Consider the following 20,691-nt stretch of genomic DNA (forward strand, 5'->3'; position numbering starts at 1 on the left):
AATTTTTTGGAACCCGCATACTTTAGACCAGAAGTTTTTTTTTCTTTTATGTAGAAAAAAATAAAATTATAAGTTCAGTTATTATTAGATTTTTTTTATAAGTTCAAGTTTTATATAAGAAAAACATATATTTTTCATGTAGATATATCCAATTTGTATAAATATTTAAATAAATATGAAAACATTGAAAAGACAAAAAAATGTGAGCAAGCAAAACGAACATATTTCGGTTTATGGACTTAGAAACTATCTTATGAAAATAATTTTTTATATTACTATTCTTATTATTTTATTTACGATAATGAAAATGGTTTCTTAAAAACAAAGTGGCATAGGTCATCCAAAATTGCCGGACCGGTCCATGGAGATTAGGAAATACATACATAAACACTCTAATGAATAAGTAAATTTGTCAAACATTCTCACATTATATTTTTCTGATGCATTTTTAATGCAAACAATAAACATGATAACCTGCAAAAAAAATATTTAAAATTATTCAAGAATACCTATTGAAATATGGAAAATATATAAAAATAATATAATTCTTCATAGGAACCTAATGACTGAAATTAAATAATCATGACTGAAAAAATCTCTTAAAATGAGAGCAATTAGGGACTCAAATTTAATTTTATGGAAAACTGATTGAATTCTAATATTATGGAAAACAAATAGGTAATATCTAATGGGGAATAAATAAGTAAGCAATTATCAAATTACTTACATAAAACATCCCACCATTAGATTATATAGGATTAAACTCCAGAAACTAAACCCAGTAATGGATACTCAGAAATTAAAATTTTACTCAAAAATTTATGAATTTATAAGATAATTTTGAGAACACGTAAACATCTACAATCTAACATAATTTAGATTCCTTTCTTGCTTATGAATCATTTATAAGATGGAAACCCATAAATAAATTTTTGACATAATTTAGAATCCGTTCTTGCTGTGAATCATACATAAGATTGAAACATATTTTTATAATGTCAAAATAACCTATAATCAGATTGTTTTTAGGATGAAACCACAAACTGATAAATGGTGGGTTTAGATTGGAAAGGTCTAATTGAAGAAGGGAAGAAGGAAATGTTAAGAGTTTTTTTTTGTTTTATGGGCTTTTAGTAAATTAGGTCCAAAGTATAAATGAATTTAGTTAATTAGGTCCAAACAACAAAAATATACAAGTGTTAGATAGATAATAGGCCAAGTGTCATCTTCTTAGCAAAAGTTGAGAAAAACTTTCTCATATTATATAAGATAATTTAATTATCATCAAATTCCAGTGAGGCTCTTTTATATATTTAAAATAACGTTTTTAAAGGAAAAAAATAACTATAAACATAAACAGGGTAGGAGCCTGTGTGGTTTATGGACTTCGATGGAAGGATCTTAAGCTTTGGTTTGATTTGGCTGTCATGGTTCGTGTTTTCATGTCGTAAGTTCTTTTATGGCTATGTAAGGATTTTTTTTTTTTTTTTGGTAAGAAAACGGGGAACCCTATATTATTAAACTGAAACTAAAGAATTACATGGATCTAAGCGTAAACGTGACTGTTGCTAAGGGAAGATGTTGATGGCTATGTAAGCTTTTGTACCTCCATTCTACTAAATCAGAGTCAGTCATATTTTTCAAATTTTTTGGGTGATCCATCTAAATAGTTCGTTAAATTGTCAAAAACGAACATCATTTTTCATCTCCATTCAAATGAATCATCTGAATGGAGAAACGAACAGGACCTCAATCAAAATAAGCAGAAAGATTCAACTACAAACTTTTTTAACTAAAACAGAGTTTCAACTAGGCATGTCAATTAGGGCCAAAGCCCACGGAATGGCGCTGCCCGGCCCTGAAAACATCGGGTTCGGGATTAAGTATACTAGGTTGAGTTCCGACGGCTTTAACTTCAAGCACACGTGTGACTGTTAATCTAGGCGATGGTTCATGTGCACCATGTACCTGTTGCATTGAAGTTAGCTCATATGTTTCATTGATGTCCGAAAAGGATCCTAGATGATGCATCTGCTGGTATTTGTTTTGTTCAATTCGATTTGGTCTACTTTATCAACATTTTCTCAGCTGTGTTGTTTTCTTTTCAATCTCTAGAAATTTCAATTAGCTCTGATGTCAAAGCAAAACCAATTAAGAAGAAGCTCCCCAGGTCTTGGAGGACACTATAAATCCCAATCCGTGATGCATAATGTTTTTGGCTGATGATTCATTGGCTTTTTGTAGTTTTATGGCTTTTTGAAGAATAAATTTACTCATTGCTTATAAAGTCAGGGGCCAAACTATAATGTACTCTGCTAGTGAGGTTATTATTCCTGGTCTGAAATATCTTTTCAGTGTGGACTAGATTAGCTGGTCATATTGGCATAGCCAAAGTTGTTCCCATAAATTGAAGCGATGAGGTTAAAATGGCATGACAACATTTGGTGAATGGTGATAGACGTGAAATGGCAATACAGTACTTCTAGTATATGAGTATGAATACAAAACATCAACATGAAAAGAAGTAAGTGAAGCTTCAGACACAACTCTGTCCAGTCGTCTCATTTTGTATCATTAACCGCAAAAGCTGCAGATGCACAGGACATAAGAGATTTTGTCTTTGAACCTATCATCTTATGCACCCGTTTTGTAGCGTCGCAGTTTTGGACTTTTCAATATGTACACTGATTGTAAGTAAAAGAGCAACACGATTTTCATAGAAGACAGAACAGATAGGAGCATTCAGGTTTATCAATTATGGGAGAGTACATCTGAAGTAATTTTTTACTATTGTAGGGTGATAATAATTTTTTACTATTAAGTATTAATATTAATTTTTTACGCTTGTAACTCTATAATTTTTTACTACAGAAAATAATAATTTCTTGTCTGAAATTCTCTTACAAACAGAGAAAGCTTTTATAAACTTTAGCAACATTTCTACCAGTTTTTCCACTTTTTCCAACTTATTTTCTTAAAGTCGAACAAGTAAAAAGTAAAAACTTTGATTGAAAAAATTGAACCAACCAAAATCAAAATATATTAAGCAGAATCGATGTATTCAAACTTTCAAAGTACCAATAGCATACAAGTATTTGGTAATTCCCTAGGTGATAGTAACACTTCTTCTCCCAAGTATATACTTCTTCCGTTTCAAAATATAGGATGTTTTAGAGAAGTTTGTTGTTTCATAATATAGGATGTTTTCAAATTTCAATGCAACTTTTAAATTAGTTTAGTAGTTTATATTATACAGTATTGTTTCTGATTGGTTGAACTTATTAAAAGTAAAGTCTTCTTAATCTGCGTGTTTTGCTTAAAACATTTTATATTTTGAAACGGAGGGAGTATTAGATTCCCAATATTACACAACTGTCATTTACTATTTATTTTCCTAAAACATTCGGAACTTATTAAAAATGAAAGTAATAGCAAACGTCTCAGCGGGAAAAACATAAAACGGAAACACTAGGGTTTTACTCAATCTGTTTACATAATAGCAACAAAAGCGACCTATCAAATTCCACACTTAGTAACAAAAGCGACCTATATAAAATCTGTTTAAGCGATTCCGATCGGAAATCCAGACTTACGAGCTCCAGATTCCGATACCATGGTCGGAGAAGCGTCGAGCAGCCGCCCAAAGAGGCAACAAGTACCTTCCATTGCTCAATCCGTAATCCCAGATGGTGGTGAAGAAGATGCGGTGGAAGTGGAACGATGGGGGACGTTGTTCGAGTTAGATCTTCTCGACTGTCCCATTTGTTGTGTCACACTCACGAACCGTATCTTTCAGGTATCTTTCTCTTCTTACTTTCACCACTCTACCCAGGAAGATATTGTCAAATGGGACTTTAGCTTTTGTTGATTACAGTGAATTAGCTACAAAATCCTTGCTTTTATATGAGTTTGTAATCGGAGTTTTGTTTGTCTCAGTGTGACAATGGACATGTAGCGTGCCCTTCTTGCTGTGAAAAAATGCTTTGCTTGCACTTTGCCTATTGGTAAGTATCGATGTAGAAGAATGGAGAGAGTTGTTGAAGCAGTCATTGTCTCAAACGTCAAACATCGTTACACCGTGGTGGTTAAAAAGAAGATCCAATCCTTCGGTGGAGAAGCGTCGAGCAGCGGCCGAAGGAGGCAACGAGTTCTCTTAGTTTTTGAAGAAGAATGTGAGACTGATGGTGGAGGAGATTTGGTGGTACGGCCTGGGAAGTTGTTCGAGCTCGATCTTCTCGATTGTCCTGTTTGCTGTGATGCACTCACGGATCATATCTTTCAGGTGTTTGTTACTACTACTACTACTTCTTCCTGGTTGGTTTATAGTTATTTTGGAGACTGCTGTGGTTTTAGGATGAGAGTGATTAGGTTGAAATCCATGCCTTAGAAGACTACAGTAATTCTAGTGATTTGATGATTTCAGAATTTCAAAAACTGTGTGGTTGAATGATTTTTTGGGTAAAACGTTGGATAAGGAAGATGATAATTGAAGGAAATGAAGACTGTAGTCATGTATGTATGTGGTCATGTGTGACTGTAGCCCCGGTTTTTGTTGATGAAAGAAACATATGTGAATCTTTAAGGATAATTGTGATTAGCTAGATGTTAATTTCCCTTACATGTGGTTAACATCGATGAAGTTCATAACGATGGTTCGATGTTGATTTCTTAACAATGATTCATAAAGAACATTTTTTCAAAGCAAACGAGTCTTGTGAATATATTTTTCTTTACGAAACCTAATGGATGATTGTCCTTCCCAGATAACATTTGTATGAGTTACTAGTTTTACATTTGTATATGCTTTGTATTTAGTTCTAGTTTCATTGACTTGTAAATTATAATCCTAGTAACTAACTCTGTGTGGTTATTATTTTCAGTGTGACAATGGACACATAGCTTGTTCTTCTTGCTGCACAAAACTGAGGCACATATGCCCTTCCTGCAGTTTGCCCATTGGTATCAATCGATGCAGAATAATGGAGAAAGTTGTTAAAGCAATCATTTTCCCTTGCCCAAACGCCAAACATGGTTGTAACGAGACGATCTCTTATGGCAAAGAATTAGCCCACAAGAAGAAATGCAGCTTCGTTCTGTGCTACTGTCCTGCACTGAACTGCAACTACTCCAGCGTGTACAAGAATCTCTACAGTCATTACGCTGCTAATCACAAGGACACTAACAAACGTTTCAGGTATGGCTATTCCCATCATGTATACCTGGACATTGAGACGAAGATTTCGGTCCTTCAGGAATATGCGGATGGTCCATTAGTTGTGGTTCAGTGTTTCAAGGAACCACAAGGAATGTATTTTACTGTGAACTGTATAGCACCTCCTTCTCCAGGAGTTGGAAAGTTTTCCTATGATATATCCTACTCGACGGCAGGTAACACTATGACATTTACATCTTCGAAGATGAATAAATTACAGGAAGTGAGCTTCCAAATTCCGAAGATGGACTTTATGTTAGTTCCTGACTATCTCTTCGATCCGAGGTTTTTGTTGAAGCATATGCGTATTTGCATCCGCAGCCTAGAAGAAGAAGAAGATGAAGAAGAAGAAGATTATGATGATGAAGATGAGGACTAAGAGGAGGGATATCCGTCTTTGGTCGTTTTGTGCATATAACCTTTTAATGCATTGCTGTTGTTTTTTTTGTTGTTGTTGATTTCTACGCACTCTAAAAGGATAATCTTATGGTCCATCATCTTACTTAATGCTTATTTCCTTCTATCCATCATTATACTCATGTGTCTGTTTGTTCTTTGACTCGTGACAATAATTTTCCCCTTCCAGCTTGCCACCTGCAATTTCAAAGCTGGTATCGAGTTGCTTAAACCCTTAGAAACTCTTATAGGCATATTTGCCTCAGTTATCTTATGTTCGATGCAGTGGGGCTGGTTGTTCCGGAATTAAGGTTATAGTGCTTCAGAAGGACTAGGTTTGATTCTTCTAACTTTCTCTGATGAAATTCATGTTCGGTGAGATTGTTTCTGCTAAGTCTAAGAACTCGTTGATGTTGGAAATCCAAGAAGATGTTGGTATTTGTTCTGTTCAATTTGAATTTGCCTAAGTTTATAGCCATTTTGCCTTGAGAATACTCTAGTACATTCCTCTAGCATATTCAAGATCGAGTTATTCGCAAAAAAATAAAAATAATAATAATTACCGCAAAGCTTGTTCATATATATTGGAGGGAGGAATGAATGAAATGATCATATTGGCATAGATGACCAGTTCACACAATCAGAAAGACATGATGATAAAATGGTATATATGACAACCTTTAATAAGTAGATTGATAACAAAGTCCTTTGTTATCTCTATATACCTCTCACATCGTCTTCTTAATTTTGTTTATTTCTTTGGATAAACGCCAAAAATACATCACTGGCAAAATTGGTCATTAGTATATATCAATTGGCAAAATTACGTTTATTTGTTTGGATAAACGCAAAAATACATCAATTAGTATATATTTTGAATTAATAATTTTGGAAATTTATGATATTCGAATTTTTGAGATACTAATGAATCTAAATATTATTAGCAAGCTGTCACGATTTAGGTTTATAGGAAAATCTTTCATTATTAAAAATATATTTTTCTTAATAGTTATAGTTCCTAAAATTACTCTGAAAGATTTGGTTAGTAGTTTAGGTAAATAAGATAACAATTCCTAATTTTTAAAAATACATTTAGAGCTATGATCAAGGAAAAATGTTTGTTATACTTGGTAGATATATTAAGAAACAATTTATTAGTTGTTATAAATATCATATTGTTGACTGTTTTGATTTTGTACTAATATAGTTACTTAGTATACAGGATCTGAATTTGAAATTCATTTTAGTTATTTATAATACTAGGACTCAGACCCACCCGCGATATCACAGGAAAATATTTTAGAAAAAAGTAAATAAATTTAAAATTATGCATTATGAAATCATTTGAATGTAATAGAATAGTTTGAATACATAAACATTAAACATAAACAGTTAGTAAAAACATAACCATCAAAATGAAAACTTATAGACGCAACTGCAAAAAACATTGTTTAAAGTATTATAAATATATATAATATTATATGAAAATTATGACAAAGTGATCCTAACTAAGAATACTGAACTAATGGTTGTAGTGAGTAAATATAATTTTCTATTAAATAATTATAGTTAAAAATATATTTAATAATAAATAAAAATGTATCAAAGAAAAATTAAAATTAAAATACACAACTTTTATTAACAAAATAAAATAAATTTTAAATATTAAAATAGTTTTTAATGAAAAGTTACAATAAATAGACGCAACTGTAAATTCTATAGTAAATTTTATTAAATTTTTTATATTGCTATCATCATTTCTAAAATTTTAGTTATATTATAGAATATTAGATATTAATATTCAATTATTTAGATTCAACATAAAACAGAAAATTGTTTCAAGGAACAATGATTTGTTATTTATTGATGAAGAGACAAAAATATAGAAAGTTGAAAAGACATGACTATTTAAATAGACACACCTGTTAGAACGAAAAGTTGAGATGAAAAAATATGAATAAAATATAGTGAAAAGACACAACTCTACAATGAACATATACAATTGTTTGAGTTTAAGAAAACAAATAAATTTTTTTTTCACAAAAAATACTACAAAAAGTCACAAATTGTTATTATTATTTTTAAATATTAAAGTATTTTTTAAAGAAAAGTTACGATAAATAGACGCAACCGTAAATTCTATATTAAATTGTATTAAATTTCTCTATTGCTATAATCATTTCTAAAATTTTAGTTAGATTATAGAATAACGTTGAATATTAGATATTAAGATTCAATTATTTAGATTCAACATAAAATGAAAAAATTGTTTCAACAAACTTGTTAGTTACTGATGAAAAGACAAATATAAAGAGAGTTCAAAAGACATGACTATTTAAGCATCAGTGACGTCACACATCTATTAGAACAAAAAGTTGTGATGAAAAAATATAAATAAAATATAGTTTTTTCGTCAAAGTAACTTGTACTAATTTGAATAAAATATAGTTAAAAGACACAACTCTACAATGAATAGATACAACCGTTTGATTTTTTAAAAAAAAAAAACCAAAAACTTTACGAAAAATCGCAACTGTTTGCACTTGATTATACCTAATGACCCATATAAACTACTTTTAAATAGAATGCATATTTATTTCTATATTGAAAAGTCAAATTCAAAAACTCACTATATAATCCATCTAACTGTTGGAAAAAAAACTCTAGGTATTTTCATTAAATTTTTATATTTAGAATTAACTAAAAGTTATAAATTACATTCATCATTCCAAAAATCTTTTGTTAAATCAAGAATTGCATGAATTTGTTTATTTTTAAAAGAATGAATGCTAGATAATAATTTAGAAAACTGTAAAAAACGTTGAAATTGAAAATTTATATTATTTTGTGTCATGAAAACAAAATGAAAACAGTTCAAACAGAAAAAATATATACAGATTTCAAAAGATATGAATATTCGAATAAACATAACTCTACAATGAACAGTTGCAACTTTACAAAAAAAACCGTTCCAATGAACAATTGCAATTTTTTGTAAAACATAATATTTCAATTTTCTACAGATTTTTTTGAAAAATTATCCAAAATGTACGATTGAAAAAACACAATTTGTGGTGGCATTTATTCGGATTGCTATTATTCGAAAACTGTAAAAAAAGTTGAGATTGAAATTATAGTTGATTTTGTGTCATGGCAAAAAAAATGTAAACAGTTCAAACAGACAAATATATATATACATATATATATATATATTTAAAAAGATACGAATGTTCCAATCAACACAACTTTACAGTGAACAGTTATTACTTTTCATAAATAACCGTTTTAATGATCCATCACGACTTTTCAGAAAATATCCAAAAGATACAATTGAAAAAACACAACTGTTAGTCGCATTTATTTGGATTGCTATTATTATATAGATATCTAAAAAAAATTGGACTTTTTGGGTTCAGCCCGTTCAGGCTATAAGGTTTTTTGGGCTTAGCCCGACCAGGCTCGGACAAGCCCGAAAAGTCCTTTAACAAATATATTTGTACTTATTTGTTAACATTTTTGTTTGATTGCAATATTTGATTAATGATTTATTGTAAATAAAGTTTTAAACTCTAGTGAAGTGACCTTTGTGCAGTGGTCAATGGTAAGTCCTTAATGCACAAGGCACCATCACACCAGTGATCGAGTCCCACTCTCTATGAATGTAGGGATTTGGCTAATGGACTGGTCTGTTGTGGTCTAATAGTTGACAAAAAAAAAAACAAAAGTTTAAAACTCTAATCCTAGTTTTCATATATACTTAATAACCTTACTTCATACTTTTAAAATTTTTATCTATGAAATTTTATATGAATTATATATTTTTTTATTTGGTTAAAGTATAGAAATTTATTTAGTTTTAAACATTTTCTTTTAAATTAAGTTAGTTGTAGTTGAATATAGAAGTGAATATAGATGAGTTATTAAATTAAGTTAGTTGTAGTTGAATATAGAAGTGAATATAGTATACCTTTAAACACTGCTTTTTAAGATTTATACATTTGAATTTTTGATTTGTAAGATAAGCCTAGAAAAGCCCTGTAGTCATGTTAGGGTCCTTGTGGTCCTGTTAGAATCGGACTCGGACTTTAAAATATAAGCTCAGAAATATTTCGGGCCGAGCCGGGCTGGGCTTGAAACGACCGACCTTTTTTTTAAAAAAAAAATAATAATAAATAATAAATATAATATATTAAAATAAACTACAGCTAGTGGTCTCATACCCACTAGCCACCTAACAACAAACACATTCAACAGCGGAAATAACCAACCAATATTCAATAATAATCCAATAATAAAATATAACCATATTCCAACATAATCAATATCCAAAACAACAAGAATCATAGAACCAGCAACCTAGCAATGTTCTAATGACCCAACTCTAGCAACCTAGCAATGCCAGACAACATAAAACCGAGTCCCTAGAACATCCTCCTCTTCATTGCCTTGATTCCACGGTCACACTTTGCCTTTACCTGCACCACAAACACATATTGCAATGCATGAGTATTTTATAAACACTCAATAAGGCAATCCTCCCATCTACTGGGCTATACACACAAGCAATAGAGACATCTCTAACCATCAAACAACATTCAACAATCAACAATAACAAACCAAGACTCTGCATCGAGCGACACCAGATGGAGGTTGCGTCGACCGACGCAAGTTCTGCGTCGACCGATGCAAGGTAAACTTGCATCGACCGATGCAAGATATACATCGACCGACGCATGCTCGACATAACACGAAAACCCTAGAGTTTACGCGCCGTCCTCGCATCTGCATCGACCGACGTACAAAGTGCATCGACCGATGCAATGCCGAGCATCATTTTCCTCCGAAGCTTCTCGCCGGATCTTCGTTCCTGCAAACACGAAACTCGATCCCAAGCCACAAAAAAGCTTGCAAACGTCCCAAATAACAATCTAACCAGCCTAACAACACATAACAAGCAAATCAGAGAGATCTCTAGCTTAAGCCATGGTCATGCACTTACCTTTGCCACAGAAGAATCTGAACCTTAAACAAACAAGAACAAGCCTCTAGGAAGCTCCTACAACGATCCCAGCTACAGATCTCTACAGGACGCCTCCAATCTCCCAGAATTCTCAAGAACACTCAGGAACAACTTTTTTCTCTTTCTCTTTTCTCAAAAACGGCCACACAACCACGAATGAGACAAAAACTCGCATCTAAGGGTTTTCCTTAACCCAAAACGCAGTGTTTACTTAAGTCAAAACGCACAGAATTGAACATGCATCGACCGATGCACCATCTGCATCGACCGATGCAACTCCCAAACCGGGATTCCGGTTCACGGATGTTACAGGGCTCAAACATATGCGTTATGGGTTTTCAAGCCGGGTCGGACTAGGCCAGCCTGATTGACACCCATAGTTTCAACCAAAACTATTCTCATCTATATATACATTTTTGAAGTACATTTTTGTTTCTACCTTTTTAGTCTAACTTATTTACAATATTAGTTTGCAATATTGATCCTTCAAAAATTGCACAAACAAACAATAATTAAAATGGAAAATAAAAATAGATAATATATTCCCTCAAAAATATTCCGGTTTTTGCTATGAAATCTTCTTGATATGATTTATACGCAAACAAAGAAAACTACATACAGATATCATGATAACAATAATTACTCGATTGAATATGAATAGTATAGAAACTCTTCATTACTCAGCATTGCCATACCGAAACAACCGATTATTGGTATAATTTCCTAAGATAATGAAAACAATTATGACGAGTATATGCAATATAATCTATATTTCCTACAATGGTTGAATACTATTTACCTCCAGCTAATTACTACACTTAAACTCTTATCAATGGCATCTTACTTATTTTCATTCAAGATCTTATATTTTATTCCTTAATTGTAGTATTTTGAAAGATTCTATACTTTCTCAGCAAGATTTCTCCGATTCACTCAATAAAATCTCTAACCAGTTTTTAAACCCTCTATAAATACGGATGCATTCCAACTCTATTCATCACCAAATACCAAATCAACTTTCTTAAGTATATGTTTTTTTCCTAGGTTTTACTAATACTTGCTAATATTATTGAAAACTCATAAACACATGCAAAATCTTCACCCTCATTCAAGAGTAAAGAAGAGGATATTGTTGCGACATCTAATCATTCGTCCATAAGCAAATGAAGTAAAGCAATCATGTACAAGAACAATAACATATTAAAGAAGTGAAGACGAAGGAGGAAAATAAGAAGGGTTGATCTTCTCCTAAGTTGCTATATTGACAATATCTTTGGTTTGTATGGTTGGTTATACTATTTTCCTCTTTTTTTTCCTCTCTATTGCATTGGTATTTAATTTAGGTAGCATTGTTATACATATGTATAGTTTTAACACCAAATTATTTTGTATTTCATAGGTTCATGGATTTGACATGATAAGCATTCTATGAAATCAATATGTAATTGTATAAATTTATATATAAAAAAAGTTATACAAAATAATTGTCTTGTGGTGTGATATGGGTCAATCCCTAGGGTTTTAAAATAATTTATTAAATAATATTTATATTTTTTTGTAGGAATTATCTATGAATTTATATTTACATTCTTTGTTCTCAAAAATCCCACTAAAATTATAAAATCTTAATAATAATGAAACATTCTTCAACTAAAATTATAGAATTTAAATATTAATCCAAAAAATACAATCCAATTAAAATTACAGAATCTAAATATTAATCAAAATTGACTAAAACAAACACAACAAATACAATATACATTTTTCTTGAAACATTGTGGAAATAAAATCAAAATAATAAACTATAAAAATATGCTAATTTAGTAAAACAATTAACATAATTAAACTTGATAAAAAAACTTATTTTGATTTTTTTTATGCAAAAATGTATTTTGATTTTGGTGAGACAGGTTGGCATTCATCTCATATAGAGAGTTAAGTGGAATTGTTTTTTTTTCTAAAACACTTTTAGATGTGTACGAAGAGATAAATGTGTTATCTCCTCTGTACATATACCACGGGTTAAAACCTTGAAAATACTACAAAAATTATATATTTTGAATATTTATATAAAATACCTGTAAAATTTTATATTTTTAAAATCCAATAAATATTCATAACTATACAATCTAAAAGTTAATAAAATAATAATAAAATAATAAATAAATACAATATAAATTTTAAAGTTTTAAAATTAAAAATATTGTCCCGCCGGTTAAATCCTAGTTTGGAATTTAAATTTACATTTTTGAAGTCGCGAAAGTGATTGTGATTGGGCTTTCCCAAATCAGAGATATGGGCCTTCTTAGCCCTTTGTGACCACTTTAGTTGAAGAACCAAAACGACATCGTTACTGAAAACTCCCTAAGACAGTGTTCTTCATCTCTTATCGCTTTTTTTTTTTTAACTGTATCTTGTCGAAAAGAAACTAACCTGTATGGTCTTTTTGAATGTGATTCTTCGTTGTTGATGATGATGAGGCTGGTTCAAGTATCGTCTACTGAGTCCTTCTCTTCTCTTTCCTCTTCCTCGGCTTGGAATGGTGGTGGAGTTCTCTACTTGAAGCGTGGTTCTGGAACTTCTTCTGGTAATATCATCGAACACCTTGTGGGCTCTTTTTTCTTTTTCTACTTTTCGCTTCGTGGGGGTGATTGAATTCCTTTAAGGAGGGATCAATTCCGCTTTATTGGATGAACTCGTGGTGGGTTTTAATGGGCAAAAGTTGAAACGCAAGTCACAGACTCAAACATGCATATAAAAAGTTCGCTGCTTGTCCTGTATCTGGGTTTTAGTTGATTCCCTCTGCAAATTTTGTTCCTTTTTAAAAGTGTTTCCTTGTTTTTGAATCTGTTTGATGCTTTTAAAGCTCAAAAATTGTTTTTTTTTATTCCTGGGTAGTTTTAGGTTTCTAGGTTATCACTGATTTGGAAACGTTCCTGTTTTGATAAGTAAGCCGAGATTGTATATTGTAATCGCTTTGTTTACAAGATGATATCTCTAACTTGTGTATCAGTCTGTGGTTTGTGTAGTGTCTTGAAGCCAAATAAAGTTGCTTTCAACAGCATGATTCTTTCAGCTATGAGGACTTGCTCTATCTCTGGGTTCCACACACTTTGTCCCAAGTCAAGCGGTGGTTCTGTTTCTTGGAAAAAGAGATTTTCTTCCACTGCTTCACCACTCATCACTCAAACCACTTCACCCTTTGTTCATCCCCGTTCGACAGTGATTGTGTCAAGCCTTCTCTCCCCATCTGATATCCCTCAGAAGTCAGAAGAATGGTTTGCTTTACGGAAAGACAAGTTAACCACAAGTACATTCAGTACAGCGCTAGGTTTTTGGAAAGGAACACGGCGTGCTGAGCTCTGGCGTGAAAAGGTATACGACTCAGATTCACGGGTCGTGGAGGAGTCTGCACGGTTTGCTATGAACTGGGGTGTACAAATGGAACCAGCTGCGATAGAGAGGTATAAACGAATAATGGGTTGTGACGTCGGTTCAATGGGATTTGCTATTCACTCCAACGAGCAGTTTCACTGGCTTGGCGCTTCCCCTGATGGGATTCTTGATTGCTTTGGTATTCTAGAAGTGAAATGCCCATATAACAAAGGAAAAACCGAAACTGTGTTGCCGTGGAAAAAAGTGCCTTACTATTACATGCCTCAGCTGCAGGGTCAAATGGAGATAATGGACCGGGAATGGGTCAACTTGTACTGCTGGACACGAAATGGAAGCACGGTCTTCCGTGTGATGAGAGACCGAAGCTATTGGGGAATCATACATGATGTACTAAGGGAGTTCTGGTGGGATAATGTCCTTCCTGCTAGGGAGGCTTTGTTGTTAGGCAAAGATGATGAGGAGGTGAAAAAGTATGAGCCAACATCTACCCATAAGAGAACAGGGCTTGCCATAGCTAAAAGCATAAATTTGGCTGCGGAATCAAAACTAGTATGCAGAGAAATTGCTGATCACGTTGAGTTCTTTTAGATGAATATGTGAATCTCCTCGTATCTTTTGAATTATTAACTGATGATTCATCTTATTAGACCACATTGTTTGTACTTATGAAACTGGTTAAATGATGTAACGCTCTTTTAATCAGATTTCTAGTCTATCTCGAGATCAGCGGTTTTTATGGCCTGTAAATTAATTGGATGTGAACTGTTTTTTTTATTGTAAAAATAGGTGAAGATATTTAGACCAAGGATGGCCGAATTTTTCAGACAGTTAGACCAAGGATGGCCAACCAAGCAGATGCAGATGACCAAAAAACAGAGAGAAAGTAATATAGGAGTTGGTTACCAAAACAGAGAGAGGAAAAACAGATAACTAAACTAGTTAATCCAAGAACAATAAACAAGAAGAATAAACCTGCACAATAAATAATGAAAGATGTGATTCCAAACTAATGGTTATTTGAATCTTTAACATCTGCAAGAAGAGAAGAATATGGATTCGGGGCCATCGTGGGCTGATCAATGGGATTATAACAACCCTGACCCTCTTCCGAGTACGATGCAAGAGGATGAGAGCAAAAAGAAGAACAAGAAGAAGAAGAAGAAGGAAGAGGGTGGAAGCAAAAGCAGTCTTGGGAAGACATTACTTGGGTTCAAATGGATGAAGGAGCTCCGCAAGAAACCTGAAAAGTGATTAGTAAAGAGATGTTTTATTACATTTGATACTTGTTATTCTTTTGTAATTACCATTCTTTCTCTTCTTCATCTCTCTTCAGCTTTAGTGCTTTACTACCAGTAACCGCTTCAACGATCATTAAAAAGCAAAAGAATTCAGGCAATGCAAATGAGAAATTAACCAAAATCTTAAAGGGTCAAGACGATTAAACTTAATCAATCCAAAGAAAAAACAAGGACAAAATGCTAAGTACTCTTGGTTTTTGTTTCCTCAGACAGATGAAACCATCTAAAAAGGTTGTTTCGTTCATCTTCTAGACTTCTTTTTTGAGGCCCTAGAAGAAGAAGATGCAGCTGCATTCGCTTTAGAACTGGCCGCTTGGTTTGACTTTGAAGTTGGAGGAGCTGCTTCTTGTTTATCCTTTGTCACCGCACCCTGCGAGCCACGGATTTGAGCTGCTCGCTTGTCCTTCCTTTTGGGTCTGTAACTTGACCTTTCCCTTCTGGGAAGCCATCTTTCAGGGTCCGGAGGAGGACCTGGGTTTGCCGGATCGAACCCTTTGGGATACTTTGGCTTTCTCTTCCTCTTCCTCTTTGCCTTCTCTTTCTTCACTTCTTCCTGACTCGATGAAGCAGCAGCACCTTCAATGGGTTTTGCACCAGAGGTCTTTTCAAGGTTATCCACATCAACAGCGTTCAAACGAGGCAGAGGCCTAAGCTGTTTCTCGTAAGTTTCTGCTTTTTCGACATTGACACGAGCAAGTGTAGTCACAAGACCAACCAGAGCATCTGTGCTACTATGGTTTTTCACAATCTCCTCGTATAGCCGTGAAGCCTCCTCTTCTTGACCATGCCTGAGCTTGAAGGCAGCAGCCTGCGGCATCAATACGCTAAGCTTATTGCTCTCGGTCATCGAATTCGACCACCATTTAATTGCTGAGTCAAGAACAGCAGCAGCACCATCACTGTCCCCAGCACGCTCTTTGAGGGAGACAATGGTGGCAACAGTTGCAGGCAAATGCTGAATATCAGGTATTTTGGACAGGGACTCTGCTGCTACATGAGGATGACTGGCAGAAGCAGCAATTTGTGCTCTGGCCAAGAGAACCAACTTGGACTTTTCCGGGAATTTTTCGGCACACTGTCCCAGAAGTTCTTCAGCTTTGGCAGCCTTGTTTTCTCTCACCAAAACAGCAGCTTGAAGCAATGTAGGAATGACACTCTCAGGAAACATACCGGGTAGTGCAGCACAAAGCTCTCGTGCCTGAGGTGAAAAGATTTTCGTAACTGGTTAAAAAGATTTTCTTAACTGGTTAAAAAGATTTTCTTAACTGGTTAAACAAAGTATACAAAGAAGAAACGAAAGAGGAATAAGCTAGAATTCAAGTTTAAAGGACCTGATCCATCTTATTTGCATGGAGGAGTAGAAGGACGCGATTGGCATATATAGCCTCCTTATTTTTCAGTGAAAGCTTTGCATCAAGTGCTTGAGAAAGCTGAAAATTTTGAGAGTCTTTTTCTTTCAGCCGATCAAACTTCCTTAAGCCATCAGAAATATCTTTGGAACCTTTCAAGGCAACAAGGTTGTTCACAGCAACAGCAAGTGTAGGTTCATCATCCAGATTACGTTTAATGATGTCTACATAAGAGCTGATCGATTCTTCGGTTTTTCCTAGGAACTGACAAAGAAAAAAAACCTATGTTACAAGGAACTGGAAGATATCTTGACAAGATGTTAAAGAAAAGATAAGCATTATAAAAAAGTACCTGTTGGACATATGCTAGTTGAACAGCAATTGGGGCCAGCTCAATCTCAATATCCTCCTCAGAAAGATCATCAGTGAGGGTCTCCTGACCAATTCTGTCTCAAAGCAACAGTGCATTTATCAGGTATGAGTACATTGTACACAGCATAAAATCAGTAGCCAGATAATCAATCTGCTTAGTGTTGGAAAAAGATACACAGTAAAAAAGGAAATCATGTGTACATCCCTACATACTAGATTGATGTGATTATCAAAAGCAGGGGATGTTCAAGGCAAAACATGATAAAATACTTGGAAGTTAGGTGCAGTGGCCACAACTATTTTACCGAATTAGTGATCCTATTTAGTATAGCTAAACAACAAATGTGCAATCCTAAGATGGGTTACCTTCGGGCAGTGAGCAAAAGTTGTTCTGCATCAGCATAGTTATTGCTTTCAATCAAAGAGCAAGCAGTATTATAAGCCAAGTCATAAGAACTAGTTGGTTTGGTCTTCAAACCCTCCAATGTTTTTTGCACTTGAGAAGCTTTTCCAGCTGAAATCAACCCAGCGACGATATTGACCTCTAAATTGTTGACGTCTAACTCCTCAAGCTGGACCTTGCTCACTTTCTGATACAAATCCAAACAAGCATCTGGTTTCCCCAAACGGTACAAAATTTGTGCCTCCAATAGCAAAGCCTCTGGATCTCCCTGTCGACCTTTTAAACACACTAAAGCCTCATCTAACTTGTTCTGACGGTATAAACAATAACCCTATAAAGAGAAAGAACGAAAATAAAGATAAACCATTAGCTTACAAATCTCAGGGCAATTTCCAGATCAAATGCAGTTAGACTGACGCAAAATTAGTCTAACCTTTTCAAACCCTAGATCGATTTGAAGCTTCTGGAACGAGTTAATAACGGAGAGAGCTACATCGATCTGATCGTCTTTGATTAGAGCCACAACTTTGCATCGGATCGCATCCTCATCGGTAGGTACAATCGACAAAACTGCAGACGAAATCAACGGATTAAAATTTCATCAAATCAAAATCAAACGAGAATTCTACGAGGGAAGAGAACTGTGAAAACCTTGATCAGCGACCTTGACGACTTGTTGAAATTCAGATTGATGGTCATTGGATCCAGTGATATGTTTCTGGATGGAAGAGAAGAGATCTTCGATTGCTGGAGGAGGTTGAGAAGTCGATGTTTTGGGTTTCTCTTTCGATTTCGGAGCCATGGCTGCGTGAAGTTTTCTCAGGGCACGAAACACCGGTGAAGATAACGGGATCCAAGCTTCCAGACTTTTTTTTGTTAAGGGTGCATTGTCGTGATTAACCTATGGGCTTTCTATATGGGCCTTTGAAATATCTCATGATCCAGTTATTCTTATATAGTACTTGAGACTGTTGGAAGGATAATAACTAGAGGTGTCAAACGGGCCGGCCCGCGTCCATCTGGGCCGTCCGCGGCGGGCAGTTTCAATTTTTTGGACCGCAACAGGCCGGCCCACTAAGCCCCGCGGACATAAAAGTTATGTCCAAGCCCGCTCCGCTAAGTCCAGCGGGTTAACGGGCCGGCCCGCGGGCCTAAATAATATATTAATAAAATAAAATAAAATTAATAAATTATAATTTTAAAAATAATTTTAAATAAAATGAATATTTATATTGATTTTTATAGATGTTCTAATTTTTTTATTTTAAATTTATTTGTATTGTCACATAATTTTAAAAAATATATGTTTAAAATAATATAAAAATAGTTATATATCTATATTAAATATTTATTTTTATTTAATATTTGAAGACCGCGGGCCGATCCGCCAACCCGCGGACATAACCCGTTATAACCCGCAATCTGCTTGGGCTAGGCCCGCAAGGCCTGCTTTTTATTGGGCCTAATATTTAGTGTCCATGCCCGCCCCGCAGAGATACTATTTGGGCTAGGTCCGCAGGCATGGAGCCCGCTTGACACCTCTAATAATAACAATGATATATAATTTGGATTTGGTTTTTCTTCTGCATATGACAATGTTATGCTTCTAAACATGCTCATAAGTTACATATTTATAAAATGCCAAAATCATTTCGGAAAACTTTTTTTACATACTCATTAACAATAATATGCTTAATTAGTTAATTATCACTAAAGAGATTTTTCTTTACTAAAGATATGGCTCTGATTGGTTACACTAATTAACGTTGTTTGCAAACAAACCACTTCAATGTTCACCAATCAAGACGGCATTTGGAAAGAGCGGTTGAAGATCATGGTTGGTTGGAGAAAGAGTTTGGAAAAAGTGGTTAAAGTTTTATTTTGATGGTTACAAACACCAACTCCAATTACTTGGAAAAACCAATGTTTGGTTTTGTATAAAAGTTTAGACAGTTTTTATTATGTCATTTTACTTATTGTTTTTTTCCATTAAATTATCATATCTAACAAAAAAGAAAAGAATAGTGAATATAGTAGGTATGTGCTTTGTACAAAGCCATTTTCATAATACAAGTTTTCGTCGAGTACAAAAAAACAGTTTCCTTTTGCTCAAGAGTTAGTTTTTATGTCTCACAGTCAATTTTTGAAGTGCATTCATTGAAAGTATTGTTTAAAATCTCCTAAATTTTTTAGTATACATGAAATACTTATATATATATATATATATATATATATATATATATATATGAAAATTTGAAGTTTTGTTTGTGATTAAGTCAAGATTGTGATTTCAAAAATAGCATGTACTTTTAAATGGATGATCATGTATGTGATATTTGAATAATTTGGTATGAAATAAACATTTAGAAGTTTGTTAATATCATATATGATATAATAAAGATTTAAAATCATTTAGCATGCTAAGTAGTTTGTAAATATGATGCTTCATTTAACTATATTCATATTATGAACTAGATAAAAAAATTATTACTCCATATTTTTCATTTTCTAACTAAACTATTTTTTAATATTATTTATTATAACTTAAACTATTCAATTGCTATAATGTTACCAATCAAACGCTCTCTTTAACCGTAAAATTTTTTTCATCCGCTATTTTTAACCATTTTCTCTATAACCGCTATAAATTTTTAAACGTGGTCACCAATCAGACCCATAAAAGTTTTGTATTCCAAAAAATTAAATTAAACTTTATTTTATTATATAAAAGCTTACTTTTCAAAGTTAATAACTTATGTGAAAGTGATATGTGTAAATCTATTGATAAGATTTTGCTATATGTTAAAAAAAGAATTACATAAATAAATACAGTAAATTAAAAATCCTAAAAAAATCAATTAAAAGTAATATATCAATTAAAAGGAATCATACAGTAAACTACAAATCCTAAAAGTAAAAAGATTATAACCTTTTTTTTGAAAAGAAAGTGAAATAGTAATTTACTAATTTTAAACAGAAAGAATCACAATTACTATTTTCTGAAAAATATATTAAAAGAAAATTATACATTGAAAAAAAATATTAGTTTAAGATGATAACGAAATTTATTAATCAATTAATGAGATTTTGACACTTGTAAAACAACTTTTCAATTAGATATTTAAAGTTTTCCATTAGATTTTGACATATGCTAACATAAAAGTGAAAATTACAAGTTTTTTAACACAAAATATATTAAAACATATAATTGAAAAGGATGTAATTTTATTAAAACAAAAAAGTTA

At 33.1% G+C, this 20,691-nt stretch overlaps 3 protein-coding genes and 1 pseudogene across 4 annotated transcripts; 3 read left to right on the plus strand and 1 right to left on the minus strand.

The window, feature by feature from the left end:
* The first annotated feature begins 3,570 nt into the window (after window positions 1–3,570).
* LOC104789677 (E3 ubiquitin-protein ligase SINA-like 1) lies at window positions 3,571–5,636 on the plus strand (annotated as a pseudogene).
* Window positions 5,637–12,857: 7,221 nt separating this feature from the next.
* On the plus strand, window positions 12,858–14,745 carry LOC104787780 (uncharacterized). 2 transcript variants are annotated; one of them, XM_010513412.2, is made up of 2 exons: window positions 12,858–13,215; window positions 13,642–14,745. In XM_010513412.2, exons 1-2 carry the CDS (start codon window positions 13,098–13,100, stop codon window positions 14,610–14,612), a joined length of 1,089 nt encoding a protein of 362 aa, XP_010511714.2. In that variant the 5' UTR covers window positions 12,858–13,097; the 3' UTR covers window positions 14,613–14,745. The 2 variants fall into 2 exon arrangements, with proteins under 2 accessions (XP_010511714.2, XP_010511715.2); XM_010513413.2 differs by having other exon boundaries at window positions 13,076–13,215; window positions 13,658–14,745.
* A 217-nt stretch (window positions 14,746–14,962) lies between these two features.
* On the plus strand, window positions 14,963–15,420 carry LOC104787781 (uncharacterized). The gene has a single exon (XM_010513414.3). The coding sequence runs from the start codon at window positions 15,075–15,077 to the stop codon at window positions 15,273–15,275; it is 201 nt and encodes a 66-aa protein (XP_010511716.1). The 5' UTR covers window positions 14,963–15,074; the 3' UTR covers window positions 15,276–15,420.
* Window positions 15,412–18,399, minus strand: LOC104787783 (uncharacterized). Its single transcript, XM_010513416.3, has 6 exons — window positions 18,098–18,399; window positions 17,880–18,016; window positions 17,410–17,777; window positions 17,024–17,117; window positions 16,654–16,935; window positions 15,412–16,520 (listed from the first exon to the last, which is right to left on the minus strand). The coding sequence occupies exons 1-6, from the start codon at window positions 18,246–18,248 to the stop codon at window positions 15,564–15,566; spliced, it is 1,989 nt and encodes a 662-aa protein (XP_010511718.2). The 5' UTR covers window positions 18,249–18,399; the 3' UTR covers window positions 15,412–15,563.
* Between the last annotated feature and the right edge of the window lie 2,292 nt (window positions 18,400–20,691).

This window comes from Camelina sativa, chromosome 5 (genome assembly GCF_030686135.1).
Source record: "Camelina sativa cultivar CO46 ecotype springtype chromosome 5, ASM3068613v1".
In the NCBI taxonomy this organism is placed as follows: domain Eukaryota; kingdom Viridiplantae; phylum Streptophyta; class Magnoliopsida; order Brassicales; family Brassicaceae; genus Camelina; species Camelina sativa.